General features: G+C 41.9%; 1 protein-coding gene across 1 annotated transcript in view; it reads left to right on the top strand.

Annotated features, from left to right (window-relative positions):
- LOC115145415 (pituitary adenylate cyclase-activating polypeptide type I receptor-like) overlaps positions 1–26771 on the top strand; it is an 80321-nt gene that overhangs the window by 5746 nt on the left and 47804 nt on the right. Inside the window, 1 exon segment of the mRNA XM_065002805.1 lies at positions 7930–8038. Within this exon segment, the coding sequence (XP_064858877.1) occupies positions 7930–8038 (109 nt within the window).

The following is a 26771-nucleotide window of genomic DNA, read 5'->3' as shown; positions in this document are numbered from 1 at the left end:
ACGTAATATATTCAGGAGACAGGTCAGAGTGACAGTGTCTTAAATCTGTAGGGGTTGAATAGAGGTTAAGCTGTGTCCTTTTGATCTGTTCTGCCTTGTAATCAAAACCAGTTTGGAAGCCTTTGTTTAGGGTTCTAGAAGTGCAACTGATATGAAACACCAAATACTCATAAATATGCTGCAGTATACAAATACCTAGCAGCCAACTTGCTTGAACTAATCCCAAGTAATTAGTGAAATACTAACATGATTACAGTAGAATTGACTTCATTACAGTATATTAGGATAATTTCACAGTATTGTAGCATGACACTGTGCTGCATTTGAAAGTAACTTACAGAAAGAAATACATCCTATTACAATGACATTATAGTTTGAAGACCAATGTATTCTAAACTACAACAACATTCCTAGTAACGGTTACAGAAACATTGTCCTTGCTATAACTGTTAATATATATATATTATTAATTATTTGATTTTTTTATCAACCTTAGATGAATGCAGTGACTAAGTTAATCTGGACAAGAGCATCTGGTTATGACAAATGAATGTTATGTTTAAAAAAAATGGTTAAAAATAAGCTTTTGCAAAGCACACTGTTGGGTATTATTCTAATGAGCTCCGCACTCAAACGATTTGTATTTTCATCACATTTGGCGTTGGAGGTCATTAAATGATACCCGGCAGTGTACTTTTGCCTTTACGTTTTGTTCATTTATCAATGACTATTATCCAGAGTGAATTACCGTCAGTGTATTAAACTAAGCTAATCAAGAATATACCACAGTCATAGCAAGTACAATAATATACCACAGTCATAGCAAGTACAATAATATACCACAGTCATAGCAAGTACAAGAATATACCACAGTCATAGCAAGTACAAGAATATACCACAGTCATAGCAAGTACAAGAATATACCACAGTCATAGCAAGTACAAGAATATACCACAGTCAAGTACAGAATATACCAGTCATAGCAAGTACAAGAATATACCACAGTCATAGCAAGTACAAGAATATACCACAGTCATAGCAAGTACAAGAATATACCACAGTCATAGCAAGTACAAGAATATACCACAGTCATAGCAAGTACAAGAATATACCACAGTCATAGCAAGTACAAGAATATACCACAGTCATAGCAAGTACAAGAATATACCACAGTCATAGCAAGTACAAGAAGTCATAGCAAGTACAAGAATATACCACAGTCATAGCAAGTACAAGACAGTCATACAAGTACAAGAATATACCACAGTCATAGCAAGTAAGAATATACCACACAAGAATATAGTCCACAGTCAGTACAAGAATAGCACAGTCATAGCAAGAATATACCACAGTCATAGCAAGTACAAGAATATACCACAGTCAAGAATATAGCAAGTACAATAATATACCACAGTCATAGCAAGTACAACAATATACCACAGTCATAGCAAGTACAACAATATACCACAGTCATAAGAATATACCACAGTCATAGCAAGTACAAGAATATACCACAGTCATAGCAAGTACAAGAATATACCACAGTCATAGCAAGTACAAGAATATACCACAGTCATAGTACAAGTACAAGAATATACCACAGTCATAGCAAGTACAAGAATATACCACAGTCATAGCAAGTACAAGAATATACCACAGTCATAGCAAGTACAAGAATATACCACAGTCATAGCAAGTACAAGAATATACCACAGTCATAGCAAGTACAATATAATATACCACAGTCATAGCAAGTACAAGAATATACCACAGTCATAGCAAGTACAAGAATATACCACAGTCATAGCAAGTACAAGAATATACCACAGTCATAGCAAGTACAAGAATATACCACAGTCATAGCAAGTACAAGAATATACCACAGTCATAGCAAGTACAATAATATACCACAGTCATAAGTACAACAATATACCACAGTCATAGCAAGTACAAGAATATACCACAGTCATAGCAAGTACAAGTACCACACAAGTACAATAATATACCACAGTCATAGCAAGTACAAGAATATACCACAGTCATAGCAAGTACAACAATATACCACAGTCATAGCAAGTACAAGAATATACCACAGTCATAGCAAGTACAAGAATATACCACAGTCATAGCAAGTACAAGAATATACCACAGTCATAGCAAGTACAAGAATATACAGTCATAGCAAGTACAATAATATACCACAGTCATAGCAAGTACAAGAATATACCACAGTCATAGCAAGTACAAGAATATACCACAGTCATAGCAAGTACAAGAATATACCACAGTCATAGCAAGTACAACAATATACCACAGTCATGGCAAGTACAACAATATACCACAGTCATAGCAAGTACAAGAATATACCACAGTCATAGCAAGTACAACAATATACCACAGTCATAGCAAGTACAAGAATATACCACAGTCATAGCAAGTACAATAATATACCACAGTCATAGCAAGTACAACAATATACCACAGTCATAGCAAGTACAAGGTTGTTACTGTTACCGATAATGTTGTAGTTAAGAGGGCTACTTTCAAGTCTATATTTGTATTAGAAAATACATGTATTCTAATTCAACTGTTATAACTGGTCATATGCAGTCAAAATGATGTTTTTCATGAAATTGGATGAAACCAGATGAAAGTATGATGACAAATGACTTTTGCTTCCACATCGATAAAGTATTATCATGAAGTTACTACTGAGCTGGTGAGACCATGATCTATTCCACAACTGAAGGTTGTAGCTTTAGGACATAAGAGTGCAGCTACTGTGGGGCAGGGGGAGTACTTTTTTTTTATTTGACCTTTATTTGACTAGGCAAGTCAGTTAAGAACAAATTCTTATTTTCAATGACGGCCTAGGAACAGTGGGTTAGCTGCCTGTTCAGGGGCAAAACGACAGATTTGTACCTTGTCAGCTCGGGGATTCGATCTTGCAACCTTTCGGTTACTAGTTCAACGCTCTAACCACTAGGCTACCCTGAAGTTACTTCCCAATGTCAAACACTTAGATTTATTATTAAGGGATAAGGTGACATCGCCTTAATTCTCCTTTGAATACACCAATACTAAAATAGTATTCTCTGACCTAGTTTAAATAAGTAACGTCTTGTAACCAACATCGGAGAAGGCATGTTGCAGAGGGGCGTGGTTTATATAGCTAGATAGCTACTCTATTGATGCCAAAATTTGACTGTCGGGTTATCAACTGTACTGCAGAAATGGAATGAAAATCACAGAAAATATATATTGTGGTCGCAGCTGCAGAGAAGTACTTGGGTGTACAAGATTTTGTTGCATAAGAGTTACAAAGTGTGTTGAAGGATAGTGTCCCATCCTCCCAGATGGATGGCCTAGTGTGGGGTCAGATAGGGCCAAAGTGGTGGAATAGTGGTGAGGTTTTAATGAGTGCAGGGTTAGTTGCTAGGGCAACTCCCCCTTTCCCCCCCATATAATGTAGGGTCAGATAGGGCCAAAGTGGTGGAATAGTGGTGAGGTTTTAATGAGTGCAGGGTTAGTTGCTGGGGCAACTCCCCTTTTCCCCCCATCCTTCCCCTTTATGCGTCACAAAGCTGAATGAATTTACTGAATTTACCCAGAACAGTAGGCCGACACAGCCCACACAGAAGGTGGCAGCATACACCTCTACCGTATGCTTGCGGCGAACCATAATGCCATAGAAGAAGAGGGAAAAAACAGTTTTGTTTACGGTAACTTACTGGCAGTTACTGTAAAATAATTATAATGATTATTATGCGTTAACGCAGATACATTTAAACATTTTTTTTAATATGTTTTTTGCATGTACATTGACTGAATGATTGATCTTATACCACACAAAAATAAATAACATACATTTTCTAAACGAATCCAATCATTTAGTTCGATTTTTGCACCTGTTACTGAAAGGCTTGTTCCAGTCTAAGTGGCTTAGGTAGTATCCTCAGACTGTTTCCAACTCTGACAGTCATTATGAATGCAGTTTGCAGATGAAGAAAAATGTCAACAGTTGGATATTCTAACTCTCGCTGGATAACTTGCAGGTGGGGTTGCAAAATCCTGGTAAATTTCCCGGGTTTTACAGAATTTGTGGTTGGTTCAGGAAATCCTTCAACTGGTCCAGTGTGGCTCAGTTGGTAGAGCATGGCACTATGGGGGAACAATATGAGAAAATATACACTACTGTTCAAAAGTTTGGGGTCACTTAGAAATGTCCTTGTTTTTAGAAGAAAATCATTTTTTTGTCCATTAAAATAACGTAAAATTGATCCGAAATACAGTGTAGACATTGTTAATTTTGTAAATGATTATTGTTGCTGGAAATGGCTGCTTTTTAATGGAATATCTACATAGGCGTACAGAGTGTCACGACTTCCGCCGGAGTCGGTCCCTCTCCTTGTTCGAGTGGCGTTCGGCGTCACCGGCCTTCTAGCCGTCGCCGATCCACTTTTCATTTTCCATTTGTTTTGTCTTTGTTTTCTACACACCTGGTTTCAATTCCCCATTACATACATGTTCATTATTTAACCCTCTGGTTTCCTCCATGTTTGTTTTCTACACACCTGGTTTCAATTCCCCCATTACATGTTCATTATTTAACCCTCTGGTTTCCTCCATGTTTGTTTTCTACACACCTGGTTTCAATTCCCCCATTACATACATGTTCATTATTTAACCCTCTGGTTTCCTCCATGTTTGTTTTCTACACACCTGGTTTCAATTCCCCATTACATACATGTTCATTATTTAACCCTCTGGTTTCCTCCATGTTTGTTTTCTACACACCTGGTTTCAATTCCCCCATTACATGTTCATTATTTAACCCTCTGGTTTCCTCCATGTTTGTTTTCTACACACCTGGTTTCAATTCCCCCATTACATGTTCATTATTTAACCCTCTGGTTTCCTCCATGTTTGTTTTCTACACACCTGGTTTCACTTCCCCCATTACATACATGTTCATTATTTAACCCTCTGGTTTCCTCCATGTTTGTTTTCTACACACCTGGTTTCAATTCCCCCATTACATACATGTTCATTATTTAACCCTCTGGTTTCCTCCATGTTTGTTTTCTACACACCTGGTTTCAATTCCCCCATTACATACATGTTCATTATTTAACCCTCTGGTTTCCTCCATGTTTGTTTTCTACACACCTGGTTTCAATTCCCCCATTACATGTTCATTATTTAACCCTCTGGTTTCCTCCATGTTGGTGTGCGTGTTTGTTTTATTGTTTTCAGGCTGTTTCTGACGGCTGGTATTTTGTTGCCGGGTTTTGTTATTACGCCCATTTATGTCGTGGTACCGGTATTTTCCCGCACCGTAGTATTGTGTTTACATTGGTGTATCTTGTATTACATACCTTGTCCACGCATCTCAGCTCTCCTGCACCTGACTCCTTTCATCTGCCCACAGCCTTGACACAGAGGCCCATTATCAGCAATCATCATTCCTGTGTTCCAGTGGCACATTGTGTTTGCTAATCCAAGTTTATCATTTAAAAGGCTAATTGATCATTAGAAAACCATTTTGCAATTAGAAGGCCAGCATCCCAGCATCTTCACTGTTGATATTGAGACTGGTGTTTTGCTGGTACTATTTAATGAAGCTGCCAGTTGAGGACTTGTGAGGTGTCTGTTTCTCAAACTAGACACTTTAATGTACTTGTCCTCTTGCTTAGTTGTGCACTGGGGCCTCCCACTCCTCTTTTTATTCTGGTTAGAGCCAGTTTGCGCTGTCTTGTGAAGGGAGTAGTATAAAGCGTTGTATGAGATCTTCAGTTTCTTGGCAATTTCTCTCATTGAATAGCCTTAATTCCTCAGAACAAGAATAGACTGACGAGTTTCAGAAGAAAGTCCTTTGTTTCTGGCCATTTTGAGCCAGAAACAAAGAACCCGGAAGTCAGTGATGGTACTCTCATGTGGTCTACTCGTTCCGAGCGCAGGTCTAAATCTTTGGTCCTTCCGTCACACCTCTTCTGATGTGGTGATGAATGGTTTCTGGTCTAGTTCTGTGAGAGTGATAGGTGTAGTGGGGGGAGGGGGAAGAGCGATGGAGAGGGAGAAGGGGGGTGGGAGTAGTGGAGGGTATGTCTATCGGGCTGGTGCTGGAGGATAGAGTGAACAAACAGGACTCAGACCCGCCTGGCTTTGGTGCACTCACCAACAGTATGTGTGTTCATTGTGAGTGACTCCATGGGGGCAGATCTCTGTACGTACCTTGTGCTGGGTATGTGGAGGCAACCATGAGCAGCCATATATCTGCTGCTACCAGGGCTGGAAAACCAGGGGTTGGTGCTGCGTCTGGTGCTGGGACTGTGGGCCTGGAAGCAACAGGAACCGGGAATCAGGAGGAAAGACAACTTGAAGAGCAAGCAGACACACAAGGGAGCCCTAGACCCAGGGGTCAGGGATGGCCCTCCCCTGGGGTCCGCTTGCTCCGGGTCAAGGTGTGGGTTCCGGGTTGGTTCCGTGAGTGTGGTAGTGGGAGGTAGGTGTAGGTAGAAATCGAGAGAGACAGAAACGGTGGGTGGTAGTAGAAAATGTGTCCATTGGCCTTTGCTGGTGCTGGAGCCTTGGTCGTCGCGTTAAAAGCAAAGCGACACGGCAGCCAGGCTGAAGGATAAAAACCAGGTCTGAGCTTTGTCTTGGTCTGGGCAGCTTGGGGGGGCAGTGAAGATTTTGAACTTCCATCTTGCCACCCTCCTCCTCAGTCGTTCATTCCACCGTTTGTTGCTGGTAGATCCTGATGTTTCCTGTCTCCCACATGTATAACATTTACGTAGAAATTCAGGACTAAAAATGAACGAATTCAGCAACATTGTCTCTGTCACTAACAAATACAGTCATGGGTGATAACTCTGCGATTCACTTGAAAAGGCATTCTGGGAAATTATATTGGAGGCGTGGCTTGGTGGGGGCAATGTTCAAGATGATATACCACTTACATTTGTACCCCTACAGGGTCGCAGTGACTCTATCGGTTTGAGTAATGACAACAAAATCACTTTACGTAACTGTACTCATATGTTACGTGCAACCGGTTTCCTTAAAAGTTTTGAGTAATGACAGCACATTGGGTTTTACAGTGCAGCCTCCACCTCTAGCCTGTTCACGTGTTCTTATAAAGTCATTGCGCAATCACGTGTGAAAACAGAGTTTTGACTGGCCACTATTGAAAAAAGGATCCCAGCTTTCTTGGACTGCGACATCTGTTGCTCAACTCTTAAAATGAAGCACATGAATCTAGACAACCAGTGTAGCCTATCTGGCCAAATAAAAACATATCCACAGGAAGAGCTTCCTCCATTCACTATTCACTGTCTTTTTTTGCTGGAGTTGACGAATATGAGGTTGAAAAGTGGTGGAATTTCCCTTTAAAGACGTTGGCTTTACTGTAATATATCTCAAAGATATAGACCTCTCTCACTATGTACACTTCTTCCACTGTCATTAATAATACTTTCATCCAGTTGAGCAAGCACACAAAGTTTCTACCGAAACTTCCGTTTCTACTGTAGTTATAGATACTGTCTTTGGAGAACTGTCACCCTCTCCCGTGGGTGTGTGTATATAAACAGAGCCCTAACCCAAACAGCATCAGTAGCAGATGGTCTCTATAATGAAGTAAACAAGTCGTTTTGGTGGGACTGTTTTTCACTGCCCTGCAGATGGGACAGAGGGTTGGAAGACAGGGTGATAATGAGTGTGTAACTCTCTACAGTATGTGTTGAATGAGTTAATGATACAGTGTGCGTAAAGGGACAATGTTGTATGGTGTCACTTGTCGTCTCGGTAAAGATGCAGGAATATGTTTTCACATTACACAAGTTCTGTACTTTTTCATAGATAAAAAAAATCTCCCCTTCCTTCCCTCCCTCTCTCTCATACTCCCTCCCTCCCTCCCCCCTCCAGGTGGAGGCCATCCATCCAGACTGTGCCTTGGTGTCCCAACACATGAAGACCCAGCAGAGCTGTATCCACACACGCAGACAGGAGGGTCGCAACCGTTCTGCCAGGACAGGTACTGTAAACCCAAACAGTGCTATTCATTTATTGGATTAAGTTCTGTAAACATAATCGATGTGAAAACTTTGTAGTCACAAATGTTTTAGGTTCCCTTATCATGCATATTCAGTCTTGATTTTGTGAGACTATTTTTGATTTAGATTAAATTTACCAGAGGTTTTAGGTGAACAGGCCTTGTGGTGATAGATTTACAAATACGTCTTTCAAGTTTGACCTTGATTACATCTGACCTCCTAAACGATGACTGCACGTTTATGTTCAGACAAAAAATATTTCCAAAAATGGTGGCACAAATTGGAATTATCTACGTAGCAAGCTTTTACCTATTGTTGGCGTCAGTGTAAACTTTGTTAATGGTAAAATGTTTAAATCTGTTAGTGAGCATTTCTTCTTTGACAAGATAATCCATTCACCTGACAGGTGTGTCATATCAAGAAGCTGATTAAACAGCATACATATTACACAGGTGCACCTTGTGCTGGGAACAATAAAAGGCCACTAAAGTGTTCAGTTTTGTCACATAATGCCACAGATGTCTCAAGTTGAGGGAGTGTTCAGTTGGCATGCTGACTGCAGGAATGTCCACCAGAGCTGTTGCCAGATAATTTACCGTTTTTCTCAATTGCTAAAACACAATTTATGAAACCTTGCTCCATTTCCTGAAAACATTCAACACAAAACCTCATCTTCAAGCACTATTTACATAACCTCTGACTCCTCTTGCAAAATGAAACATTCGCCTCAAAACAGTTTTACCTGTGTTCAAAATCAAACACGGCTCTCAAATCACAAACAAAGTGATCAAAATGATATACACTCTCAAGCAGTCAGTAAACAAAAATAGAAAACACACGAAAAATAGAAAACACATTGTTCAAAACATACAATTCTCAGGGAGAAGTACATTTTTTATCTAAAAAAATATTCATATTTTTCCGTCATTATCTTTTGATGAACGAAAACATGTTCTATCATAGTAGCTCAAAATTGATCAAAAATTACTACTCTGCTTTGCTCTTTGCAATTTAGTTTGTTGTTCTTCCTTCTCCTTGTACCCCTATTTTTACAGTACTGTACCCTGCATCTCACAAACTTGTCCTTTGTCTCTGTGATACTGTAAATCTTGTTCTTTGTTGATATGAACCTGCAACCAGTCAAAATCTATTGAGCAGTCAGTACTGTTAATAAATGGAAAGCACAATGTTCAGGGCCATACAATTCATCCATTGTACAGTATACAGCCTACAATGCACTGTACTACAGTATCCATTCTCAGACTTTCTCCTTCCCACCTTCAACAACCTGTTTGCTCTCTGAACTGGCTTATAGTGGTTGTGTCGCATCATTTGAAACAGGTTAAATCAATTTTGAGTGGTTGTGTTCAATCAATGACACATGTTCTCTATTTGTATTTGATTGTTGCCACTTGTGTTTACCAGTATGGATGACATGTGCATTAGAGTGCAGAATGTGTTTTGAGAATGAGAATGTGTTTAGAGTTTTGCTGAAATGTCTAAGTGAGATCTGCAAATTGTGTTTTACCATGTGAAATTGTTGAAGGTATTGACAACAGACTGCATAATTAGCTAAATGAGTCCAGGCAACTGAGAACTTTGTTCAGCCAATGGGTTTTAGTGTTTTAGCAATTGAGAAAAACTGTAATGTTCATTTCTCTACCATAAGCCATCTCCAACGTCGTTATAGAGAATTTAGCAGTACGTCCAACCGGCCTCACAACCACAGACCACATGTATGGGTGAGCGGTTAGCTGATGTCAATGTTGTGAACAGAGTGCCCACATTGTGGCGGTGGGGTTATGGTGTGGGCAGGCATAAGCTACGAACACAATTGCATTTTTATCCATGGCAATTTGAATGCACAGAGATTCCTGAGGCTTATTGTGAGGTCCATTTTATTAAAGGTATCTGTGACCAACAGGTGCATATCTGTATTCCCAGTCATGAGAAATGTTGTATTTATTTTATTTAACATTTATTTTGACATGCACCCTGAATAATTAAGTGATAGTGCCCTCGAAGCCAATGTTTGGAGGATATATTGGCACGATACAACGGGTTACCAACATATTCAATTAAAAACATTATTTTGATGAATTTATTCATACTATTTCATCCTTCCAACAAATATAGTCCCTACACTAATCTTTGTATATATCTATAAAAATGATGCCAGCTGATTCATGATTTCGACTGAGAAATGCTGTCTGTCTTGGCTGGACTCTGGACATGTTCATTATTATGGGACAGCTTGAGATCGAATTTTAATATTGAAACAATGTTGCAAATGTCAGAGAGACAGACAGCAGGGTTTATACAAATATCTCCTGTTGAAAACTAAATGTTAGTCTAAAAGAAATGTGACATAATGTGTAGATGCTTTTTTATAGTGGAGATCCAGTTTTTAAATTGCCCGGCTGGGCTGATGAGACAGTGAATTTCGCAGAGATGGAATAGGCATTTTAGCATCATAAATTTAGCCGGGGGTAACTTGTGGAATAGACTCTGGCTGGAATGCGGTTTTAACCAATCAACATTCAGGATCTGGCTGGAATGCGGTTTTAACCAATCAACATTCAGGATCTGGCTGGAATGCGGTTTTAACCAATCAGCATTAGAACCTCCCGTTGTATAATACTATATATATATATATATATATATATATTACTACCTTACAAAAGTTTGGGATAACTTAGAAATGTCCTTGTTTTCCATGAAAACATACATGAAATGAGTTGCAAAATGAATAGGAAATATAGTGAGGACGTTGACATGGTTATAAATAATTATGTATGATTGAAATAATAATTGTGTCCTTCAAACTTTGCTTCCGTCAAATAATCATCCATTTGCAGCAATTACAGCCTTGCAGACCTTTGGCTTCTAGTTGTCAATTTGTTGAGGACATCTGAAGATATATCACCCCATGCTTCCTGAAGCACCACCCACAAGTTGGATTGGCTTGATGGGCACTTCTTACGTACTATACGGTCAAGCTGCTCCCACAACAGCTCAACAGGGTTGATCTGGTGACTGTGCTGGCCACTCCATTATAGACAGAATACCAGGTTACTGCTTCTTCCCTGAATAGTTAATGCATAGTTTGGAGTTGTGCTTTGGGTCATTGTCCTGTTGTAGGAGGAAATTGGCACCATCCACATGGCATGGCATTGCAAAATTGAGTGATAGCTTTCCTTCTTCAAGATACATTTTACCCTGTACAAATCTCCCACTTTACCACCACCAAAGCACCCCCAGACCATCACGTTGCCTCCACCATGCTTGACAGATGGCGTCAAGCACTCCTCCAGCATCTATTTGTTTTTTCTGCGCCTCACAAATGTTCTTCTTTGTAACATGAACACCTCAAATTTAGATCCATAACACTTTTCCAATCTTCCTGTGTTCTTTTGCCCATCTCAATCTTTTTTTGGGGGGGGGGGTCAAGTCTGAGATATGACTTTTTCTTTGCAACTCTGCCTAGAAGGCCAGCATCCCGGAGTCACCTCTTCACTGTTGATGTTGAGACTGGTGTTTTGCGGATACTATTTAATGAAGCTGCCATTTGAGGACTTGTGAGGCATCGGTTTCTCAAACTAGACACTCTAATGTACTTGTCCTCTTGCTCAGATGTGCACCGGGGCCTCCCACTCCTCTTTCTATTCTGGTTAGGGCCAGTTTGCGCTGTTCAGTGAAGGGAGTAGTACACAGCGTTGTACGAGATCTTCAGTTTCTTGGCAATTTCTCGCATGGAATAGCCTTCATTTCTCAGAACAAGAACAGACTGACGAGTTTCGGAGGAAAGTTCTTTGTTTCTGGCCATTTTGAGTCTGTAGTTGAACCCATAAATGCTGATGCTCCAGATACTCAACTTGTCTAAAGAAGGCCAGTTTTATTGCTTCTATAATCAGCACAACAGTTTTCAGCTGAACTAACATAATTGCAAAAGGGTTGCCAATGATCAATTAGCCTTTTTAAAATGATACACCTGGATTAGCTAGCACAACATGCCATTGGAACGCCGGAGTGATGGTTGCTGATAATGAGCCTCTGTACGCCTGTAGATACTCCATAGAAAATCTGCCGTTTCCAGCTACAATAGTCATTTATTATTATATCAATTTGATGTTATATTAATGGAATTTGTTTTCCCCCAAAAATCTGTTGTTTCCAGCTTTGATGTTATTTTAATGAACAAAAAAATATGCTTTCTTTCAAAAACAAGGACATTTCTATGTGACCACAAACTTTTGGATAGTACTGTATGTATGTTGGTTATCTTATCTATCCATCTCCTACTCATTCAAGGGTTTTTATTTATTTAGAATATTTTCTACATTGTAGAATAATAGTGAAGACATCAAAACTAAGAAATAACACATATGGAATCATGTAGTAACCAAAAAAGTGTTAAACAAATCAAAATAGATTTTATATTTGAGATTCTTAAAAGTAGCCACCCTTTGCGTTGAAGACAGCTTTGCACACTCTTGACATTCTCTCAACCAGATTCATGAGGTAGTCACGTGGAATGCATTTCAATTAACAGGTGTGTCTTTGTTAAGTTAATTTGTGGAATTTCTTTCCTTAATGCGTTTGAGCCAATCAGTGTTGACATGACAAGGTAGGGTTGGTATACAGAAGATCACCCTATTGGGTAAAAGACCAAGTCCATATTATGGCAAGAACAGCTGAAATTAGCAAAGAGAAACAACAGTCAACAAATTTCAAGAACTGAAAGTTTCTTCAAGTGCAGTCGCAAAAACCATCAAGCGCCATGATGAAACTAGCTCTCATGAGGACCTCCACAGGAAAGGTAGACCCAGAGTTACCTCTTCTGCAGAGGATAAGTTCATTAGAGTTAACTGCACCCCAAATAAATGCTTCAGAGACTGTGTGAATTGCTGCAAAGAAACCAGTACTAAAGGACACCAATAAGAAGAGACTTGCTTGGGCCAAGAAATACGAGCAATTGACATTAGACTGGTGGAAATCTTCCCATTGGTTTAAGATTTTTGATTCCAACTGCCGTGTCTTTGTGAGACGCAGAGTATTCGAATGGATGATCTCCACGTGTGTAGTTCCAACTGTGAAGCATGGAGGAGGAGGTGTGATGGTGTGGGGGTGCTTCGCTAGTGACACGGTCTGTGATTTATTTAGAATTCAAGGCACACTTAACCAGCATGGCTACCACAGCATTTTGCAGCGATACCCCATACCATCTGGTTTGCACATAGTCCCACTATAATTTGTTTTTCAACAGGACAATGACCCAAAACACACCTCCAGGCTGTGTAAGGGCTATTTGACCAAGGATAGTGATGGTGCTGCATCAGATGACCTGGCCTCCACAATCACCCGACCTCAACCCAATTGAGATGGTTTGGGAGGAGTTGGACCGCAGAGTGAAGGAAAAGCAGTGTGCAAAGCCGTCATCAAGGCAAAGGTTGGCTACTTTGAAGAAACTAAAATATATTTTGATTTGTTTAACAATGTTTTTGGTTACAACATGATTCCAATGTCATTGTGTTACCACAATTTTGATATTGCAAGTGCAACTTCCACAGAGCAATGGCAGCCTCAGACCCTGAAGCCATGTTACTTTGCATTGTTAATGCTGAGCATACAAGGAAGATAAACCTCATCTCCCGTCCAGCAGCCGCTGTTGACGTAAACATTTTGAAGGAACATTTTGAGTTGAACCACAACTTTCAGCTTGCAGCATGAAGACCCTGACATTGATGGACAACTTACCTGCTTGATGATAATTGAAGAGTTGCCACAAAAAGCAACACTGCACATTTCAGTGGAAGAAGGAGATTCAAGTTCTACTCCAACCACTGACAGAATTACGGGGACCATGTCTGTTCCCTCAGCAACGTGTTGTATCAGTTCCCACAGCCCTATATTTCCTCAGCTCTATGGTCCTTCAGTTCTGTCTTCTAAACCAGGGATCGGCAACCCAAATGGGAGATACTTTTTTCAAATTCTCTCAATAGCTAGTATTTTTGGAGCTGCACTGAATGTGTCCATGTTTAAGAGGGGGAAAACAGAAAATATGGACATTATAGACAACCGGATGTTATGTGATAACAAATATTTCACGTATATTTTTTACACCGTTGATGTACACTCTAAAAGAATGTGTATGTATTATTTATTATTATTTTCTTAAACACAATACCAGACGTATTTCATAAGGCCTTATTTTGAGGGCCTAGATTTACCCTAATACAGGATCTTGAAACTCATACACATCACTTTCAACCAAACCACTCCCATCATTATCATATTTCCCAGCATACTCTGCAACAGCAAGTTGCAAGTGAATAAAAATGTTAAATTGGAAATACGGTTTATGTGTCTTTCTGTTGGGGAAGGGGCGACGTTTGGGCTGGCAATTCCTGGATTGAGGTGGCAGTTGTTTGATTGGTGTTGTGTCCAAATCAAATCATATTGTATTAGTCACATGCGCCGAATTAACAGTTAAATGCTTACTAACCAACAATGCAGTTACAAAAATAAATATGAATATGAATAATAGATAAAATTAACAAGTAATTAAAGAGAAACTGTAAAATAACAATAGCGAGACTATATACAGGGGGGTAATGATACAGAGTCAATGTGCGGAGGCACCGGTAAGTTGAGGTAGTATGTACATGTAGGTACTGTTATTAAAGTGACTGCATATATGACAAGAGTAGCAGTGGTGTAAAGAGGGGGTGAGGAGGTGGTGGGGGGCACTGCAAATAGTCTGGGTAGCCATTTGACTAGATGTTCAGGAGTCTTATGGCTTGGGGGTAGAAGCTGTTTAGAAGCCTCTTGGACTTAGACCTGGTGCTCCAGTACCACTTGCCGTGCAATAGCAGAGAGAACAGTCTATGACTAGGGTGGCTGGAGTCTTTGACAATTTTTAGGGCCTTCCTCTGACACCGCCTGGTATAGAGGTCCTGGATAGCAGAAAGCTTGGCCCCAGTGATGTACTGGGTCGTAGGCACAACCCTCTGTCATGCCTTGCGTTCGGAGGCCGAGCAGTTTCCATACCAGGCAGTGATACAACCCAAGCTCTCGATGGTGCAGCTGTAGAATCTTTTGAGGATCTGAGGACCCATGCAAAATATTTTCAGTCTCCTGAGGGGGAATAGGTTTTGTCATGCCCTCTTCATGACTGTCTTGGTGTGCTTGGACCATGTTAGTTTGTTGGTGATGTGGACACCAAGGAACTTGAAGCTGTCAACCTGCTCCACTGCAGCCCGTTGATGAGAATGGGGGCGTACTCTGTCCTCTTTTTCCTGTCGTCCACAATCATCTCCTTTGTCTTGATTACTTCGAGGTAGAGGTTGTTGTCCTGGCACCACATGGCCAGGTCTCTGACCTCCTCCCTATAGGCTGTCTCGTCATTGTCGGTGATCAGGCCTACCACTTGTGTCCTCTGCAAATGTATTGATGGTGTTGGAGTCGTCCTGGCCGTGCAGTCATGAGTGAACAGGGAGTACAGGAGGGGACCGAGCAGGCACTCCTGAGGGGCCCCTGTGTTGAGGATCAGCATGGCGGATGTGTTATTACCTACCCTTACCACCTATGGGGCAGCCCATCAGGAAGTCCAGGATCCAGTTGCAGAGGGAGGTGTTTATTCCCAGGGTCCTTAGCTTATTGATGAGCTTTGAGGGCACTATGGTGTTAAACGCTGAGCTGTAGTCAATGAATAGCATTCTCACAAAGGTGTGGATCTGTTGGGGCGGTATGCAAATTGGAGTGGGTCTAGGGTTTCTGGGATGATGGTGTTGATGTGAGCCATGACCAGCCTTTCAAAGCACTTCATAGCTACAGACATGAGTGCTACGGGTCGGTAGTCATTTAGGCAGGTTACCTTTGTGTTCTTGGGCACAGGGACTATGGTGGCCTGCTTAAAACATGTTGGTATTACAGACTCGGACAGGGAGAGGTTGAAAATGTCAGTGAAGACACTTGCCAGTTGGTCAGTGCATGCTCGCAGTACACGTCCTGGTAATCCATCTTGCCCTGCAGCCTTGTGAATGTTGACCTGTTTAAAGGTCTTACTCACATCGGCTGCGGAGAGCGTGATTAGTCTTCCGGAACAGCTGGTGCTCTCTTGTATGTTTCAGTGTTATTTGCCTCAAAGCAAAAGTATCTATTCTTTCCATTAAATCTTTGACCAATCTCTGTCATGCTCACAGACCTGGTGGAGTAGCATGAATTTCAAGTAATTAGCAACCAAGCAGTTGTGATTTCAAATCCCAAGTGAAATATAGTCACAATTAAACCAGCATTCAGCAGCATACTGTCCTTTTACAGCAATAACACCTTAATTCAGTAACTTGTTGTTTACCTTACTTCCACTGCAACCAGTAGCCTGTAGTGTCAAATTACAGTGCTGTCATGTCTTTGGCATCATTAAACTGAAGACTTATTTTTATCAAATAAATTCTCTGTAATTATTATTATGTGGTTAAACTAACTTAATCATGTAAATGTAATTAACAAGGAAGTCGGGGCACAAAGGAATATATTCAGATTACATAGTTATAATTTTCCCAAAAAACTTTCAGATATTTTAACATTGTAAATTGTTGGTTATCTGCATGAACCCAGTGTTCACTATAAGTCATCCATACATCAATTGTCTTAAATTATTTAGGTAGTTAGTAAATAAATGATCACAGAAATGCATAAACAAACGAACAGTAGATATAGTTACAAGGAAATGATAGCGGAGTTTCCTTAGTGGGATAAACCGGTATCGCGGCTTGGTGGACAAAAAAGACACTACAATGTTGATAATTATAACAATTGAAATGCTAATCCTTTGCACATGAACGCCCACTCATTCGGGAACAATTGCAATCAATATATATATTTACGCTCAGTGTGTCGTCGTGGTCTCTGTTGGAGAGTTTGTCCGCCCTCTCACTCTCTGCCGTGGTTAGAATGGGTAGTTCAGAGTAACATTCAGCAATGTTGTTATAGAATAGATGTTTCAGCGGTTGAGGGTCTTCGCGTTCAATGATACTGAATTCCTAGCTGCAGACTAGTAATTAGTATCAAAGATCTGTTCTTATTCTGTCTGTTCGATAGTCTCAGAGTTTAACCACGTGGTATGGTTAAGAATTCAGCAATCGTCAGAAACTTTAGCCCTCTCGTGGTTATCGAGGTAAGCTGGTCTCTACTCAAACCTTAGCCCTCTCGTAATTGAGAGAAGCATGGTCTGAAGATAAATTCCTAAGGTGGGGGTTATATTCGTAAGAACAGAAAGGGGCTGTCCCACGACGCCAGATCAATGTATGTGCTCATGGGGCAGACCTCTGATTTAGTTAAACTCCAAAGGGAATTGGAGTTTCCTTCATTAAACTCGCTGTACCCAAAGAGTGCAACGTCATGACAGTGTATTTCATGGCATAAAAGGAAACATGTCAGAGAGGTAAAGAACAGGATGGTTTTTCACAACCATCACAGCTGTCCCGCCCTGACCGTAGAGAGCATTTTATGTCTCTATTTTGGTTTGGTCAGGGTGTGATTTGGGTGGGCAGTCTATGTTCTATGATTTTCTATTTCTATGTGTTTGGCCGGGTGTGGTTCTCAATCAGAGGCAGCTGTCTATCGTTGTCTCTGATTGAGAACCATACTTAGGTACCCTTTTCCCCCACCTGTTTTGTGGGAAGTTACCTTAGACTTTGTTCAGGGCACATAGCCTAAAGCTTCACGGTTTGTCTTTGTTCTTTGTTTTGTCGGCATCGTTTTTAATAAAGAGAAAATGTACGCTTACCATGATGAACCTTGGCCCAGTCCTTCAGCAAGCCATGACAGAACTTCACACCACCAACGGACCAATCAGCATGGTAAGGTGGACTCCTGGACATGGGAGGATGTTCTGGACGGCAAGAGAGTCTACACATGGGAGGAGATCCTGGCGGGAAGGGAACGCCTTCCATGGGAACAGGTGGAGGCAGCTAGGAGAGCAGAGGCAGTCGGAGAAAGGAACCAGCGGTATGTGGGAACACGGCTGGCAAGGAAGCCCGAGAGGCAGCCCCAAAGAATTTGGGGGGTGGCACACGGGGAGTGTGGCAGAGTCAGGAAGCAGACCTGAGCCAACTCCCCGTGCTTACCGTGGAGAGCATGGGACTGATCAGGCCCCGTGCTATGGGGTGATGCTCACGGTGTCGAGGCGGAGCATTCACAGGCCAGAGGGCTCGGTGAAAGGCGTCCCGCATTTGTCGGGTGGAAGCTGGCATCCAGCCAGAACGGGTGGGGCCAGCTCTGTGCTCGAGACCACCAGTGCGCCTCCACGGCCCAGTGTATCCGGTGCTTCGGACAAGGAAGAGGCCTCCCGGATGTCTCCCCAGCCCCTGCTCCCAGAGCCAGGTCACCTGTGCGTCTCCCCAGCCCGGTGAGTCCTGTGCCTCCCTCCTGTCCGGAGCTGCCAGAGTCTCCCTCCTGTCCGGAGCTGCCAGAGCCTCCCTCCTGTCCGGAGCTGCCAGAGCCTCCCTCCTGTCCGGAGCTGCCAGAGTCTCCCTCCTGTCCGGAGCTGCCAGAGTCTCACTCCTGTCCGGAGCTGCCAGAGTCTCACTCCTGTCCGGAGCTGCCAGAGTCTCACTCCTGTCCGGAGCTGCCAGAGTCTCACTCCTGTCCGGAGCTGCCAGAGTCTCACTCCTGTCCGGAGCTGCCAGAGTCTCACTCCTCTTCCTCTAACGCTCTCTCCAAAATTGGCTTCCATTGTTGCCTATTTATAGTACTCAAGCTCTGATTTCTAAGTGAAGAAATTAGCTATAAGTGTTGTCACACGTCAGCACTGGGTGTAGGTAATCTGTAAATGAGTGAGGCATTTGGAATGGCAGTGTTTTCCAAACGAAACACAAGACCTGTTAGTTTTGAATGATGTGTCTAATGTAGAGATCTGTGTTTAGTGTTTTGCAAAAGTGTGTCTACAATTTTACAATTGCAAACTGAGTGTAAAGCAGATAATGTGCTTGCAGTTTTGCAGACTTGGTTTGAAGATCAGGTACATGAGTTAATGGTTTCACTGATTGTGCCTCAAGTACCACTTTTAGTGTGTAAGCGATTGTGAAAAACTAATAATCTAATCTGAGAGTGGTTACATTTCTCCAGGCCCATCCCTCAGCCTTTTACCAAAACAGAGGCGGGGTGACTGTTTTGTTAATGTCTCATCTGTGTATTTTCCCTAAACAGCTGCATGGTGTTATTATATGTAGTAGAAAGCGATGGGTTAGAAGAAGCCGACATAACCAACCCTTGAAGTAAAATGTAGCATCCATATGTCAATTTTGATAGTGATTTATCCTGCAATAGATGTCGCTCAATTGGTAACATACATGTTTGCGTTCTTCTATACTGTCTCTTAAGGGGAAAGTAATCTAAAAGTAACTGAATGTAATCAGATTACATTACTGAGTTTGGGTAATCCAAAAGTTGTTACTAATAAAAAAAAAATTGACAGGTAACTAGTAACTATAACGGATTACATTTAGAAAGTAACCTACCCAACCCTGGTCTGTTACCTGTGTGAAGCAGGATATGAAATCTGACACCACTTGAAGCTGGGATGTCAATCTTATCATTTAATTCGCTCTTCCGACTGTCCATCAACACAGCCACTAAAAGCAAATGGCTGGAATCCATACATCATAATGCAGCAGGAGAGAGTGGTTTTGTTACTGTAGCACATATAGAGATTGATTTATAGCCAGTAATTTAAAATATTTCACAGATTTTAAACAAAACAACACTTTCTCTTTGTTAAAGACGGACAAGATTAATGAGATTTCAGGAAGCCAAGCTAGAGCTCTGTGAGATGTTCACAGCGATCGGGGCAGAAGCTTTGATCAAGAGAGACGTTTAGAAAATATGCACATTTTCTCTAACAATAAATAAACAAATATGTATTTTACAATTATAAGGAAGGTGAAATCTTATACTTAGTAATTTTATGAATACTATATTTAGACAAAAATGTCACTTCAAGCCTTATTCATACAGTTTTATTAAAAAGGAAATACGTCATATAAAATATTTAATATTTTTACCATATTTGTACTGTGTACTTGAGCTTGTGTCCTCAAATGTGACTACACCTCTGCAATTTACAATTAATTTTACCAGAAAGGTGAGATGTTAACCTTTCTTGAAATATTACTAGTTATTATTACTAATAACTAGCATTACTAGTTAATAATTACTTTTGGAAATTAGGTAGATTACATTTTCAATTACATTATATTACATTTAATAGTTAAATTGGATTTTTTGTAAGTCTGTTTCTCTATAGTGACCCGTTTGTGTTTCAAAATAATCATTTTTTATATAGAGCTTTGTGAGACATATGATAACGTCTAAGGGTCATCAAATTCCTCCAGTTTCCTTTGACAGCCGCCTTGGAAAAGGTGAACATGAAAGGTAGCTTATCTGTGAGGTAGGAGTCTGTTTGTCTGTCAGGGCTCTTCAACCCTGTTCTTGGAGTCCTACCATCCTGTAGATTTTCAGTCCAACCCTAATCTAGCGCACCTGATTCTAATAATTAGTTAGTTTATAAGCTGAAATCGGGTTAGTTATAACTGGGGTAGGTGAGAAAATCTGAAGTGCCGACGACAGTTTACTGTGTGTGTGTCTTTATCCTGGCTGACACCATTACAGACGCCCAAGGGGAGTTGAAGCCTGAGCTCCTACTGGTCCTGGGCCTCCTAAGTGCCCCCATATCCCCTCACCCAGGTGTGTATGTGTCTGTGGGCATCCTAAGTTTGCCCATATCCCCTCATCCAGGTGTGTGTGTGTGTGTCTATGGGCATCCTAAGTGCGCCCATATCTCCTCTAGAGTAGGGATGAAAGATGGTAACATTGAGTTCAACCAACACAGAAAACATGTTAGATTGGTGCGTTGAAAACCAAAATGATTCAGTCAAAAAGAAGGCAGTTCACAGTTCACACACAAAACAGACGAACTCCAAAATGTTCATTTTGTGACTTTTACTGTGTTTCTTTCTTGTTTGGAGGAGCACGGTGAAATATATTTATTTCAGTCTAAGCCAAACTCGGCCTACGGAACCCCAAGGACTGAGTCGTTTTTTTGCCCTGACACAAAAACAAACCAAAAAGATCAGCTTTGTAGGTCAAAAACCAAAATGTGCACCCCTTGGGGTTCAGAGGACTGAATTTGGACAACCTTGGTCTAAGCCTTCTACAGTGTGTGTAAAGGACCATTATTTAGATACAAATATACTCATCAATAATATAAACACAACATGCAACAATTGAAACAATTTGACTGAGTTACAGTTCATACAAGGAAATCAGTCAATTAAAATACATTTGGGATTTCACATGACTGGGCAGGGGCGCAGCCATGGGTGGGCCTGGGAGGGCATAGGCCCGCCCACTGGGGAGCCAGGCCCAGCCAATCAGAATGAGTTTCATCACCTTTCCGGGTGGCTGGTCTCCGACCATCCCACAATTGAGGAAGCTGGATGTGGAGGTCCTGGGCTGGTGTGGTTACATGTGGACTGCGGTTGTGAGGCTGGTTGAACGTACTGCCAAGTTCTCTAAAATGACGTTAGAGGCAGCTTATGGTAGAGAAAATCACATTAAATGATCTGGCAACAGCTCTGGTGGACATTCCTGCAGTCAGAATGCCAATTGCACGCTCCCTCAACATCTGTTGCATTGTGTTGTGTGACAAAATATGAACATTTTAGAGTGGCCTTTTATTGTACCCAGCACAAGGTGCTACTGTGTAATGATCATCCTGTTTAATCAGCTTCTTGATATGCCACACCTGGCAGATGGATGGATTGTCTTGGCAAAGGAGAAATGCAAGAGAGAGAGAGAAAAACAGAGAGAGAGCTGTATGTTGTCATTTTTTCCACTTTGCTAGCGAATGCAAGTAGCTAGTCTAGTTTACACAAACAGCTGGCGCAAACCGGATGCTATGTTAGCTAGCTGGTTATGACTATCCAACACTGGAACTCTTCCAAGTCAAGGTATGTTTTGGGTTTTACTAATTAACTGCTAAACTGCTTACTGACTGTACCTCATGATTGCAGCGGGTTTACTAACGCATTAGTTCTATTTGCTATGTTGACTATGACGTTACTTTAGCTAATATGGTGACAATGATGTAGGCTGTGTGTTGAGGTTTAGTGGTTATGATACGAAGGTTTTGCTTGGAAAGTTTTTTTTATCTGGTCACAACTGTGTTGTGCATTGAAGTCTACAAGTGAAGGGAAAAGGTGAGTGGAGGAGAGCTTGTAGATGCGGGAAGGAATACAATGAGCTGTTTGTATGTGGCTATGAAAGTGAACTGTTTGTGTGTGATCAGGGAGCATTAATTCTGCTGATTATGTTGAAAAACGTTTCTTAAACGGAAAAAACGTAACGAAACGGGGATAAACAAACCTGAATTTGTACAATAGAAACTCTCGTTTGCAACTGTTGAAATAATGATTGCACACTAGATCAGCTAGATGCAGGCAAGAGTGTGTCACTTATCTTTCACCTCAAATCTTTCTCTCGACCTATTTGCACCTACGTTGTAAACGTTCATTCATAGGCTAGTTCGTAGCAACCTCATGATAGCTATAGGGAAAATTCAAATATCATAGTAGCCTAAACCTATCGATGTTACATTGAACAGCCGCATATATCCCCCCCCCCCCCCCCCCCCATTTGACTCTATGTAAACTGGAAACCACATATCCTGAGGCTGCATTTCTTGTAGCTGGGGATTTTAACAAGGCTAATCTGGAGAAAAAAAATTCTATCAGCATATCGATTGTGCAGCCAGGGCTGGTAAAACCCTAGATCATTGTAATTCTAACTTCCGCGATGCATATAAGGCCCTCCCCCGCCCTCCATTCGGAAAAGCTGACCACGACTCCATTTTGTTGCTCCCTACATATAGACAGAGACTAAAACAGGAAGCTCCCACACTCAGGTCTGTTCAACGCTGGTCCGACCAATCTGATTCCACGATTCAAGATTGCTTCGATCACGTAGACTGGGATATGTTCCGCATTGCGTCAAACAACAACATTGACGAATACGCTGATTCGGTGAGCGGGTTTATTAGCAAGTGCATCGGCGATATCGTACCCACAGCAACAATTAAAACATTCCCAAACCAGAAACCGTGGATTGATGGCAGCAGTCGCACAAAACTCAAAGCGCGAACCACTGCTTTTAATTAGGGCAAGGTGACCGGAAACATGACCAAATACAAACAGTGTAGCTATTCCCTCCTGAAGGCAATCAAACAAGCTAAGCGTCAGTATAGAGACAAAGTAGAGTCGCAATTCAACGGCTCAGACACGAGAGGTATGTGGCAGGGTCTACAGTCAATCACGGACTATAGAAGGAAAACCAGCTCCATTGCGGACCAGGATGTCTTGCTCTCAGACAGACTAAACAACTTCTTTGCTCGCTTTGAAGACACTACAGTGCCACTGATATGGCCCGCTACCAAAACCTGCGGGGTCTCCTTCACTGCAGCCGAGGTGCAACTGAGTCCTGGACTTCCTGACGGGTAACTACATCTCCACCCCACTGATCCTCAACACTGGGGCTCCACAAGGGTGCGTTCTCAGCCCTCTCCTGTACTCCCTGTTCACCCACGACTGTGTGGCCATGCACACCTCCAACTCAATCATCAAGTTTGCAGATGACACTACAGTGGTAGGCTTGATTACCAACAATGACGAGACGGCCTACAGGGAGGAGGTTAGGGCCCTCTGAGTGTGGTGGCATGAAAATAACCTCACACTAAATGTCAACAAACAACAACAAGAGAGATTATAGTGGACTTCAGGAATCAGCAGAGGGAGCACCCCCCTATCCACATCGACGGGACAGTAGTGGAGAGGGTAGAAAGTTTTAAGTTCCTCGGCGTACACATCACGGACAGACTGAAATGGTCCACCCACACAGACAGCGTGGTGAAGAAGGCGCAGCAGCGTCTCTTCAACCTCAGGAGGCTGAAGAAATTCAGCTTGTCACCAAAAACACTCAAACTTTTACAGATGCACAATCGAGAGCATCCTGTCGGACTGTATCACCGCCTGGTACGGCAACTGCTCCGCCCATAACCGTAAGGCTCTCCAGAGTGTAGTGAGGTCTGCACAAGGCATCGCCGGTGGCAAACTACCTGCCCTCCAGGACACCTACACCACCCGATGTTACAGGAAGGCCATAAAGATCATCAAGGACAACAACCACCCGAGCCTCTGCCTGTTCACCCCACTATCATCCAGAAGGCGAGGTCAGTACAGGTGCATCAAAGCAGGGACCGAGAGACTGAAAAACAGCTTCTGTCTCAAGGTTATCAGACTGTTATACAGCCATCACTAACATTGAGTGTGTAACGGCATTCAGAGGTGGAAGAAGGATCGGACCAAAGCGCACTTCATATAATGTTTACATACCCTACATTACTCATCTCAAATGTACAGTGGGGCAAAAAAAGTATTTAGTCAGCCACAAATTGTGCAAATTCTCCCACGTAAAAAGATGAGAGGCCTGTAATTTTCATCATAGGTACACTTCAACTATGACAGACAAGCGCACCTGTGATAAATTCAATTGATTGGACATGATTTGTAAAGGCACACATCTGTCTATATAAGGTCCCACAGTTGACAAGTGTCATGACGTTTGCCCTGTTGGTGAGGTTTATGACCCCCATAAATACCTGTCCCCCTTTCCTCTCTCTCTACTCTACAGAGTGACTCTTGGAATGCCCTTTGTTAACATAGAGAGAGTCTGGTAACATCAAAAGGTTGGGGGCCAGAACCATATTTTGGTAATCCAACCAGTTGAAAATATGCTTTGGTACTTAAAGAATATGATGTCAGATCACTTGTCATCTGAGACATTATTACTGATGATAGGATGACATAAACTGTATCTTGGAAAGTCTACACATTCTAGTTATCAGATTCACATGGAATTGGTGTGCAATTTAAATGTTTAAAAATGAAACTATTTGTGAAAAGATTACATTTATTTTAGCTTCTAAATGAGAGAATGGTTTTCCTAGAGTAAAAACTCTGCTCACTCAGTGGCCCCGCTCAGTGGCCCCGCTCAGTGGCCCGCTCAAGTGAACAGATGTTGGTTGTAAACTATGAAACACGCCCTTCTCTCCACCACTATATCACCCTTTACAAATATGTAACGTAGGACGTGAGGACGGCTGTCCAGACGTTAAAAGGGCTAATATCAACTAAAGAACTAATCCAACCTCAGCGTGAGCTCAAAGTATGGCAACTTGGTATGAACTTTGAACTCTTTTTCACTAAATAAGTGATACCATTGAGTTAGCAGCAGCAGCTGAAAACGTGGGCTAGGAAAGGACGGACAAAGTATCTCTTCTACCACGCGGCGATGGTACTACAACGTATCCACTCTTCCACCAGACATTCTTCAAAATACAAGGAAGATCTCTGTTGGGCAACATGGCCTTCCATCTACGACCTATTGAAGCACAGCTCAGAGTAAATATTTCTTGCATTTTCCTTTTCCAATTGGGCGGTTATTTAGAATGCATAAGATTCTGTAAGATTCTGTATTTACGATAGCATAGCTTTACAAGGTATGTACAGAGTCCAAATCCTTTGTTCCTCAGTCATCCCGCGCTTTCATTCAAACCCCCCAACCTCCTTTCTTTGTGTAACCAGCGTCATATCTGTTCCGACGCTAGGGACGTTTTCTTTCATGACGTAATTAGTCATCAATATATGACCCATCCTGTGTATCTGTAATTCTGTGTGATTGTCTAGGTTTTTAGGAATTGTCCATAGAGCTCCGAGACAGGATTGTGTCAAGGCATAGATCTGGGGCAGGGTACCTAAAACATTCTGCAGCATTGAAGGTCCACAAGAATACAGTGGCCTCCATCATTCTTAAATGGAATAATTTTGGAATCACCAAGACTCGTCCTAGAGCTGGCCACCCGGCCAAACTGATCAATCGGGGAAGAAAAGCCTTGGTCAGGGAGGTGTCCAAGATCCCAATGGTCACTCTGACAGAGCTCCAGAGTTCCTCTGTGGAGATGGGACAACCCTTCCAGAAGGACAACCGTCTCTGCAGTGTCAATCAGGCCTGTATGTTAGAGTGGCTAGATGGAAGTCACTCTTCAGTGAAAGGCACATGACAACCCGCTTGGAGTTTGCCAAAAAGCACCTACAGGACTCTCAGACCATGAAAAACAAGATTCTCTGGTCTGATGAAACCACTTTCGCCTGAATGCAACGTGTCACATCTGGAGGAAACCTGGCACCATCCCTACGGTGAAGCATGGTGGTGGCAGCATCATGCTGTGGGGATGTTTTTCAGCGACATGGACTGGGAGACTAGTTAGGATCGAGGGAAAGATGAACGGAGCCAAGTACAGAGAGATACTTGATGAAAACCTGCTCCAGTGTGCTCAGGACCTCAGACTGGGGTGAAGGTTCACCTTCCAACAGGACAACAACCCTAAGACAACTTAGGAGTGGCTTCGGGACAAGTCTTTGAATGTCCTTGAGTGGCCCAGCCAGAGCCTGGACTTGAACCCGATTTAACATCTCTAGAGAGATCTGATAATGGCTGTGCAGCGACGCTCCTCATCCAACCTGACAGAGCTTAAGAGTATCTGCGGAGAAGAATGGGAGAAACTCCCCAAATACAGGTGTGCCAAGTTTGTAGCATCAT

This window comes from Oncorhynchus nerka, linkage group LG17 (genome assembly GCF_034236695.1).
Source record: "Oncorhynchus nerka isolate Pitt River linkage group LG17, Oner_Uvic_2.0, whole genome shotgun sequence".
NCBI classification, from domain to species: Eukaryota; Metazoa; Chordata; class Actinopteri; order Salmoniformes; family Salmonidae; genus Oncorhynchus; species Oncorhynchus nerka.
This window is presented reverse-complemented; position numbering and strand designations above follow the sequence as displayed.